General features: G+C 38.4%; 1 protein-coding gene across 1 annotated transcript; it reads left to right on the top strand.

The window, feature by feature from the left end:
- Positions 1-681: 681 nt before the first annotated feature.
- rgrb (retinal G protein coupled receptor b) lies at positions 682-8,316 on the top strand. Its single transcript, XM_015963003.3, has 7 exons — positions 682-913; positions 1,111-1,267; positions 1,991-2,112; positions 4,272-4,425; positions 4,507-4,624; positions 4,991-5,104; positions 7,550-8,316. The coding sequence occupies exons 1-7, from the start codon at positions 838-840 to the stop codon at positions 7,688-7,690; spliced, it is 882 nt and encodes a 293-aa protein (XP_015818489.1). The 5' UTR covers positions 682-837; the 3' UTR covers positions 7,691-8,316.
- Positions 8,317-10,789: the final 2,473 nt, after the last annotated feature.

A 10,789-nucleotide genomic window follows, 5' to 3' on the forward strand; every position in this document is an offset into this window, starting at 1 on the left:
TTTTAAATGTTTTATAAAAAAATTGTGTTAAATTAACTGTGAGAACATTGATGTGGTAGCAATACTTGGTCTTGGTTGAGACTAGCCATTAGCTTATCAATCGTGGGGAAGGTAAAAGCCATTTCTCTGAACAAAAGCCATTCGGGATCGGTTGTGCAGTTGAAATATTATTTATCGGTCATATTGGTAAATATCTGAACTTTCCTTTTAAATAGAGGGAGACAACAAGTGCATGGTCCTTTAATCTGCTGCTTAGGTTTGTCTTTATTGTGTTCTTAATTCAAGATGAGTCAGCAAAAACAACGTATGTGTGTTCTCTTTACTTTATGCCTTTAAGAAGTCTTATCTGCTACTTTCTACTATTTCGCAACATCACATTGACAGGGGCGGACTGTGTGAAAGTCCACCTCACTGTTTAAAAAACAACATTTCCCATAGTTCCATTGTCCTGATCAGAGAAGGATTGTTGAACCAAAGTCCAGAAGCCTGTGTGGAGGTTTCTCAACTGAAATACTTGCGCTGAATCTTTTTTTTTTTTCTTTTTTTTTTTTTTTGCGTTTAGGGAGTAGCTGCGAGTCTGTGTGTCTGTGTGTGTCTGTGTGTGTGTGTGTGTGTGTGTGTGTGTGTGTGTGTGTGTGTGTGTGTGTGCATGTGTGCATGTGTGTGTGTGTGTGGGGGGGGGGGGGACATTCCTCCGAGGATTGTGGCCGGGGGTTAGCAGCGATTAGGTTCTTTATGCTTTTTCACGTGAGACCTCCTTTATTATAAGACAGTTTGTAGGAAGGAGGTGATTTGACACCCGGGGAGGAAAGGAGCCGCAGGGCTGAACTTGCTGACATGGGGACACACACATTACCAGAGGGATTCTCGGAGTTTGATATGTTTGCATTCGGCTCTGCTCTTCTTGTTGGGGGTAAGTTGAGCCACTGTTAAAGAGACAGAGGCCTGTAACAAGGAGGAATGTCAGCGTGCAAAACCCCATCATCTTTTTAATTAATGCAACAATTTTAACAAAACATGCATCCAATATTAGTCTGCAGGCTTTGACAGCCATAAATAAAGGAAAAGTAGGACTTATTGTGTTGGTGTTAACTCAGACTGTTCCTGCAGGCTTGCTTGGATTCTTCCTCAATGCCATCAGCATCCTGGCCTTCCTCAAAGTGAAGGAGATGAGGAATCCCAGTAACTTCCTGGTGTTCAATCTGGCATTGGCCGACATCAGTTTGAATCTAAATGGACTCACAGCTGCTTATGCAAGTTATCTCAGGTAACAGAGACACAGGTGACATCATGTATTTCATGTTTTACTGAATCTGGTGGATTTGATTAAGCCCAGACCAGAAAAGCGCCTGTGATTCATAATCCATCACAAAAAGATCTGACAACATTTCACAACACAATCTTGAAAGTTAACAAAAAAAGTTATTTTACAAACTATAAATCAAGTAAATTTTCTTTTATTTACATTGCAATAATGCATATGTTCTATTTTTGAGAACACAAATAAATTGTGGCTGCCTGGTTATGATTTTTCTTGTATTTTAATAAAATGTTGGAAATCAAAGCTCGGGTAATAAAGGTGCAAAGTTTTTGGTTATAATTTTGACAATAAATTAAATGTGGCTTATTGTATATTGATTAAAACATTTTTTTTTTTTTGGAAAATATCAGATCAGGCCCTTTTCTCATAACATTTTGGGGTATTTGTTGATATTTGTTTTTTTCTGCTTCAAAAAGAAGCAAATGTTCAGCAACTATGAAGCAAAAGCTACATTTATTCAAAAGCTCCTTTAAACATTTCACTGGTAGCCCAACAATTTGCTTTTCACTTCATGTAATCTGTTTTTATCAGTCTGATAGTTTCAACTGTGTAACATTAAAACTAGGTTTTATTTGGCAGATTTGGCCCCAGCTGGTTAATCTCCCGTGAAATGCTTCTGTAATCTTGCAGCAGGATGAAGTGTAACACCAGTTTCTTTGTCTACTGTAGGTACTGGCCGTTTGGTCAAAGTGGTTGTGATTACCATGCTTTCCAGGGGATGATATCAGTTCTGGCCTCTATCAGCTTCATGGCTGCCATAGCTTGGGACCGATATCACCAGTACTGCACCAGTAAGTGAAGTGTAAACAATAAACCACAAAGTTTCCTTTGCTGCCCCACCAGAGGTGAATTCCTGACAGATCATGAGAAAAGCTTATTTTCTTGGTTCAACACAAGCCATCACATGTATTTCTAATCTTATGCAGCATTTTTTTCCAGACCCGACTGAACAAACTTCAGCTGATAATAAAGGGTCTCTCTGTTCAAAGGGGATTTTGTGTTTTACAAACTCCTCAGCTACATTTAATTCCTCAAGTGCTGTTTCTACTTCTTCAGCTAGATTATTCTGGAGAGGTGGCACCAGTAACGTGTTACCTTGTAGCGCGTTACTCTAAAATTACCATTTTTTTCAGTAACGACTAAGCTAATGTGTCACTATTTCCATATCATTAATCCACTTAAAGTTACTTGTTCAAGACACTACTGCTACTGGTTACTATTTTTGTGTAACCATTTATGTGATTTGCAAAACCAGTAACAAGATTCAGATCAGCGGCTGAAATGAGTTTTCTCCGCAGGGTGGCTGGGTTCTCTCTCAGGGAGAGAAGCTCGGTCATCCGGGAGGGGCTCGTAGGAGCTCCTTCATATCGAGAGGAGCCAGTTGAGGTGGCTCAGGCTTTCTGATGCCTTTCTGAACACCTCTCTGGTGAGGTTTTCCGGACACGTCAAACCGGGAGGAGACCTTAAGGAAGACCCAGGACACGCTGGAGGGACTATGTCTCTTGGATGGCCAGGGAATGTTGGGATTTCCCCGGAGGGGCTGGCCCCAAGTGGCTGTGGAGAGGGAAGTCTGGGCCTCTCTGCTCAGGCTGCTGCCCTCGCCACCCGACTGGATAAGCGACAATAATGGATTGATGGATGGATGAGAAAAGCTCCATTTTTATTTTGTCTCCATCAGCAGCTGAACCTCATTCTTCCTCAGCGTGACGCTAAGATGTTTGTATTAGTTAGAAATGTATTTGTTCTGTATGACAGCTATGATGATGAAACATTCATAACGATCTTCAAATCAGAAGAACAAGCCTTGGGTGAAGATTCTGGTTTTTGTTTTAGTTGTCAGCTGGCTACACATAGCTACGTGCTGTGAGGACGGCATACCTTCACTACACAGGACAAAAATCTACTTCACAAGTTGTGCCAAATGAACTAAAATATCTCAAAAACTAAACCTCGGATCTGTCATATTTTGACTTTTTGACAGAGTGACCCAATACTTCTATTTCATTCCTGGAAACGTCAAACGATGTCCTTAAGGATTGAGCACAGACCCATAATCTCGATAAATCTCAGATCTAGGGTGGGGTCAAACTTAAAAAATGAGCAAAAAGTTCAAACGCATGTTGCAGAGAAGACAGTTGTTGGTAATTTCTTCCTAACAATATTTATTTTAGTCAAACCTAATGTTTACAAATCTGACTTTTTACTTATTTTGTCTTCATTAGAGTAAATTTGTGGCTTCATTAAGCTATTTTAAGGCTGCAGATTGCCAAGAACTTCCACTGCTGTCAAACATTGCTTGAAAAGAAGACTTATCTGTTTAAATGGGCACTCCAATTCCAACATAATCAAAATAGATGGATTTATGTAAATCGTGCAGCGCATTAGGTCTGACAGGATTAGGGTCTCTCTGCTAGATTTACTAAAGACTGCATAAAAATAGAAACTCTTTATTACGTCCAATGCTATCAGGAAAGAACAAACAATACTGGTGATTTGGTTTTAAGTTGGGCTTTTTGGCTTTCCTTATTCTACTACACTTACTCTTTCTACACACAAAGAAAGAAAACGATGAAAGAAAAAATGTAACCAATCATCAGCATGATATAGGGACTAGAATCTGAGTCCATGTATAAACTGAGCTGTTAGGTTGTGTTGAACATACAGTAATATAATTAAAATGTGAAATCGAAAAACATAAACTTAGTTTTCTGTTGTGGAATTTAAAACATTTAACTGAAATGATCAAACATCAGATTTTGATGGTGAGTTTTATTTATTTTTGCTATAAACAATTCAAACAAATTTAGCTGATATGTTGTTTTTAACGTGTGAAACACAACATTCTGGTATGTGATCAGCTGCTAATTTTAGATCCTCAGTATCCCTTAATATCAGGCTAAGGCATTCGAGTTGGATCCAAAGTGTTTAATTTCACATTTTAATTCTGTAGGACAAAAGCTTTTCTGGAGCACAACCCTGACGATAACCAGCCTCATCTGGATTCTCTCCATCTTCTGGTCCGCTCTTCCACTCATGGGATGGGGCGTGTACGACTTTGAACCCATGAAGACGTGCTGCACGCTGGACTACACCAGAGGGGACAGGTAGAGTTATAGAAACACACAATTCCTGCAGAATCTGATGAACAGAAGCTTCACTGGTTGGAATAATTTTTATTCCGACAGGGACTATATCACCTACATGCTGAGTCTGGTGCTGCTGTACCTGCTGTTCCCAGCTTTCACTGCCATGTCATGTTATGATGGCATCTACAGACAGTTCAAGAAGGTTCATCATCACAGGGTGAGTATGCTGCAAATTTTAACCAAATTTGTACCTTAACATTGTTTATACACTCATGCATTTTATTTTTATTAAATATGTACAATTAATTTATAAATTTTTTTTTTAATTGGCCAAGAATTGAACCTTGTGGGATCCCGTCACACATTTCTGAAGAGAAAATGTGTGAATGTTTGGCAATACTTCCTAAAACATGGCTTTTTGATTGAAGTACATTTTATGAACACTTTGACAAGACTTTAGCCTTTTTTATCTAATAATTTAAATAATAACAAGATTTTTTGTGCCTTTGTTCTTTAACAAATATTCCAAATTCCATGATTTTCCATTTTGCATCAACACTCACATAATTCATGTAATTCTTAGTTCAACACCAGTTTGCCCTTGAGAGTGTTGCTTATGTGCTGGGGTCCCTACATCGTCATGTGTGTCTACGCCTGCTTCGACAACGTGAAACTCGTCTCTCCAAAGCTGCGAATGGTGAGACCTTTTTATTTGGTCAAACACAGAGCAGAGAAGTTATTTAGAAAGTTATTTAGTGTAGCATGTTATCATATTCCTTTATCAGCTAAGACTGTGTTAAAAACTCAAATTGTGACATTTATTTAATATGGACTAACAGTATCTTACTGGGCTGAGATTTTTGGTGACTTGTTGGGAACACAGAATTTAGAGAAAATGTGTTCATTTTCAGGTAGAGTCAGGCATTTGATAAAACTTCTATCTTTTTGGTGGCTTTATTACTATAAAACATTGCAAATGTATTGTATGAATTTATTTTTTAATTGGCAGTAAAGATTGACTGAAAACTTTAGCCTGATGGTAGGGGATGTGGAATAAAAATCTAATCACAGCATTTTTAAAGGCAACCCCAATTTTAAGTAGATGTTATTTTTTTACCATAGAGGAAGTTACTGTTATATACCATCGAAGGACTTTCCAAAGATTTTCATGTTGCAATTTAGCCGCTATGTGCCTTAAAGAGCCTGCACCATGCTGGTTTCCACGTTTCAGAGCAACAATAGACACAACATATGATAAAATACAATCGTTTGCACTAGAGGTTGACAATAGTGTTTTTCCTAATGACGACACCGATGCAGATATGTAGGAGACATGCTAAGCAGATGGCCGATATACACTACCAATTGTTATAGGATGATTTTCATGGCTGATATCTAGACATTTTCAACCTTATTTTCATGCTAAAATGTCATTAATATCATTAGTTGAGGCACAAAATGTCTGAAGCTGGATCAGTTTTTGAAGACTGAATTTAACTAATTATTCCCTGGAAACAGTGCACGTCACATGGACGTGCAGATCATGTGTATATTGAGTCCGTTGGTCCAGACCACGTCAGTAGGATGTCCAAACTAGGTTTTTGCACAGTGGGTTAAATCTTAACTTTGCGCACTGCTCGGTGTTAAAATCAGATAAATAAATAAAGTTAATTTAGATTATTTACAATATTATACAGATTTTATTAGTGGATGTAAAAATGCATTTAACCCTTCCACTTTCCTATCAGGTGACCCCGCCAGGACAGGGGATGGTTAAACGGGGTTTAAAGTTTATGCCTTCGCAGCGGTGAAGTGATGCATCCCTTAAAAAATATTAAAATAAAATAAAAATACACCAGAGGTCCATCTGACCCCATTAACAATGCGGGAGGGTTAAATTAAATTCTGCAACAGCACCGGGCGCCCCAAGGATGTGCCTGATTTTAAATCGTCTTTGTTAAGCACAAATATTGGCCGATTTATAAAAAATGGTAAACATATATCAGCCGTCCGATATATTGATCTACCTCTAGTTGGTACTATTGAGATTACTATTGTCTTTTTTTTTCTAAATAATATTATTTATTTGATTAATTATTAGCATGAGTCATTACTTCTACCTGGAAATTAGACACTTGAATTTGATGAAATCTTGAGTCCACCCACGTGAATTCCACCCATTTTGTAACATAATCCTAGATCCCCAGCAAAGCAGCTTTTTCAACACGCCAGCAGCAGGCAGCTCCTGCATGTGCCAAAGTATAATTAATCTCAAAGCAGCTGGGATTAATTACCATTTAAATCCATCTCACCCACAGAACTTTATAACCATTCAGCTAGCAGTTATCATTTTGGTACCCACCATTCTGGCATACCCATCTGGTGGTTTTAACGTTGGAATGGCACTGGTTTGAGGAAGTGATTAATCTAAAAACCCACTCCAGTACTGGTAGTTGTATAACAAACAGTCTGTGAAATCACATTCACTTTCTGGCTCAGTTTTTGAGAGCTCCTGAAGATAAAATCCAACCTGTTTTGCCGATTAAACTATTCTTCAGACCGGACCGGGATCCTGTTGTCTCACAGACAAAAATGCATTTTTGGATTCTTGCCATTATTTAAAGAAGACTAGATAAAAAAATTAATTAATTTTTCCCAACAGTAGCGATTAAACTCTCTACTAGCTACTCACAGACTGGGTGTTAGTATTTACAGTCCAAGTGAGGAGGGATCTGGATTCCATACTTCCTAAAAGGGCTTTTGCAATAGCTTAGCAGAGACAAAGGGAAGAACCAGCTGAGACAAGGAAATGGATGCATGAAGCCAAAAACTACTTTCCAAGTGTTTTTCATGTGGAAACAATGAAAAAGTGGATTTTGCACAATATAATTCCTTTATTAATTATGTCAAAATATCTTGTTTAACTTTTTCCAAATCAGTTTCTCATTTCTTGGACAGAAACTGAAATAAAAAAATTCAACCAACTTTTTGCGTTTATTTAAAAATTCTCACAAATGTTTCAAGAAATGTTGTAAACTGCTTCCTGAATGCTGTTTAGATTTTGCCACCTGCAGTCACAGCCCAGTGCCTGGCCGTGGACTTCCCTTTAACATTATGAAGATACTTTTCTTTTCTCTTCTAGCTGCTTCCAGTTATTGCAAAGACAAACCCCTTCTTCAACGCTCTCCTCTATTCATTTGGAAATGAGTTCTACCGAGGCGGCATTTGGAACTTCCTCACTGGACAGAAGATCGTCCAACCAGACGTCAAGAAGTCAAAATGAAAATGAACCTCAAAGTTCTGACAAGCAACAAGACCATCCTCAGCTTTTATCATAGGTTCTTCCTGTTTCCACACTAAGATGTTTCAAACCAAACGTTGTAGTATCATTTACAGTAGATGTTAGTTCCTGGACAGTGTTTCTGTTTGCAGCACCTCATGCTGGATCAGTGCAGATGAAGCTGATTCTTCCAGCTTGTCTTCATGCTGGACATCTCCTTCGTACCGATTTAACTCAGTAAAGAAACGCTGCTGCTTGTCTGCTGAGTGCTCTGTCTTAAAGCTGATGATGTAACTTGTGTCTAAGAGGAGGAAGTGTTTACTCTTAAGACTGTATTATGCAATTACACCTGAGGCAAACTGAACATAATCACTTTTCAAGGTCCAGTAACTGATTAACAGATTCTCAAAACTAAGAACAAATCATTTTAGTGTAGTCTGTGTAAAATCTCACTTTAAAAATCTATCTCAAGTTAATTTTGAGACTTTTTTTTATTACAATTTTACATTTTTGATCATGAGAATGTGTATAAATGGTGGACCACTAGTCTAGTGAGAGTTTGGGATAAAAATCATGGAACATAAAACCAGTGTGGGGGATTAAATCTGAGCTGACTTGGCTCTGAAATATTTTTTTGTTTCTGCTTTTGTGACGTTCTGTCTTTTTAAAGTAAGGCACAGAGACCATAATCTGAGCTGCTAAATCTATTCACTCCATAAATAATCACTGTATCTGTCACACTGACCACTCTGGCCTGGAGATTCGTCACCAGCAGGTAAAATCCACTCAGCCAATGGGGGCACACCTCACATCTGCCTGGATGAGCAGCAGTATGACAGAGCCCAGCATATCCTGCACACATCGAAAATTTAACCCACACAGAAAACTAACAGTTTTGTAAAAAAAGAAAATTGAAGTAGAATAGAACATCCTGTTATTATCGTCCCTTAGTGAGGAAAGGTTGGTGCTGCAGCAGCAATTTCAATCATTTCAAAAAGAGTGAAGGAAAAATAAAGAGTGAATAAGAAAACACAGAGATGCTGAAAAGATTCTCGGGGGTGGGTGGGGGGCGGGGGGCATATATATTTTTAAAGAAAATCTTGAATTTGTATGAAAAACAGACACATCAATGTCAGATATCCCTTCAGGACACAAACAAGCTGCACATTATTGGATATGAAGTGTTCAACTGTTCCAACTACAGGGGGATCACACTCCTGAGCCTCCCTGGTGGTCTATTCAGGGGTTCTGGTGAGGAGGGTCAGTCCGAGTGCAGAACCACAGATTCAGGAAGAGCAATGTGGCTTTCGTCTTAGCCAGCTCTATACCCTTAGGGGGGTCCTGGAGGGTGCGAGAAAGTTTGCCCAACCAATCTACATGTGTTTTGTGGATTTGGAGAAGGCGTTCGGCCGCGTCCCTTGGCAGGGCCTGTGGGGGTACTCTGGGAGTATGGGGTACCAGGCCCTCTGATACGGGCTGTTGGGTCCCTGTATGACCGGTGTCCGAGCTTGGTCCGCATTGCTGGCAGTACGTTGCAATAAGCGGAGGAAAATGGATGGTTGGATAAAAGTTCAGTAGATTCACATCCTAACTCAATCGTCAGTTGTACCTCTCCTACCTGCATTCAGGAGGTATTTTCTCCCGAGGGACTGAAGTATCCAGATTAGCATCAAATTCCTAGAAAACGCTCCACCTTTGGCTGACTGCTGATTAGAAAGCAGACGGTGTTTGGACCAGTGATCTAATTTGGTCAAAGCTAAAGATGGAAACAGGCTGTGGAGTCACAGGAAGAAAGCATAAAAGCACTCGTCAGAGACGGATTAGCCTCTTTATAAGCTTCTGACACACACTTGTTTAATTCTGGCTTTGATTCTTTCAGTTGACAATAATTTTAGAACAGTACAACCCTAAGTTTAAAGTGAGGCAAGCATATACCTGATTGGGCTTTATAGCTGGTAGCTTTTAAAGAGTTTAGCAAAAGCAACAACGTTGGAACAGTATCACCAAACCAAAACTCATTTTAGACGAGATCACAGTTTCATTCTTCATCTGTTTCTGGACTTTGCAGCTGATTCCGATTTAGTAAATATATATTTCTTTAAAATGTTCTACCTTTGACCCACAAAATAACAATAACCTGTGGCCCCACATCACTGTCTGCACATGAGAGATAATGCATAAAAGCAAATTGCTTTAACTCATATTGTTCTCATTACTAACCATTTTAGCCTTTATATCCAAAACCTGTGAAAATGTTTTACCAGGATCACAGCATCAATGAGGGTTTTAGGAAACATCTTTCAGGTTTTCTTATTTCAGGACCTAAGTTATGTGTTTTGTTGGTCTGCACCCCAACTTTGAGAGCGACGGATTTAATTATCTTTCTTCACAAATCGTTGGAAATCTTTCAAATTTAGGTCAACTGAAGAAATGACAGCGATAGGAAATCCTCCATGTGTGACAGAAGCATGAACAAAAAAATACAACTCGAAACATATTGGAGGCTGCAAAATGTTCTTTTCCATATTTATTTCATTTTTCCCAATCACTCCAAACAGATGATTTAGATGCTTGTGAACAAAAATGTTTTAATTTCAAATTATGAGAGCAATTAAATCAATCTAGATATTATTTTTAACCAGATAATAAATTCGTAAATATTTAGAATGCTTTATATATAATAAAACTTCTCTATGTCATTTCAATTATGATGGATGTTTTTTTAAAAAGGTCACCCTTATTTGAAGCCCAAACTATTTTATTTGTTGACTTTAAGAGAAAATTGTGATGCCAAAAATTAATCAGATAATCTACAATCTAGTTTTTAATCCAACACCTGTGTGACCAAGACTCAGCTACAGTTAACATCTTGTAAACTTATGACGATTTTTAATGCTGACTACTAAAAAAAAACAACACTGTTTGTCAAAGACAACTAAAATAAATTATTATGTTGCGCTCATTACTGATGAAGCACTCTTTTCTGCTGAAACCTAACATTTCTAATCTATTTAAAGGGGAACTCGCCTGTTTTGGCCTGATTTTAGCACCCTTTTGTGTCCATAATCTGTGCGTTACTCTTTTTAACATGATAATCTGAAA

The sequence above is a fragment of the Nothobranchius furzeri genome, chromosome 16, assembly GCF_043380555.1.
Source record: "Nothobranchius furzeri strain GRZ-AD chromosome 16, NfurGRZ-RIMD1, whole genome shotgun sequence".
Classification (NCBI taxonomy): domain Eukaryota; kingdom Metazoa; phylum Chordata; class Actinopteri; order Cyprinodontiformes; family Nothobranchiidae; genus Nothobranchius; species Nothobranchius furzeri.

Excerpts from the sequence above, each read along its gene's own strand:
- rgrb (XM_015963003.3), top strand. The coding sequence starts at position 838 with ATGGGGACACACACATTACCAGAGGGATTCTCGGAGTTTGATATGTTT. Across the intron at positions 914-1,110 it reads CTCTGCTCTTCTTGTTGGGG|GCTTGCTTGGATTCTTCCTC; the intron begins GTAAGTTGAGCC and ends CTGTTCCTGCAG. Across the intron at positions 1,268-1,990 it reads GCTTATGCAAGTTATCTCAG|GTACTGGCCGTTTGGTCAAA; the intron begins GTAACAGAGACA and ends TGTCTACTGTAG.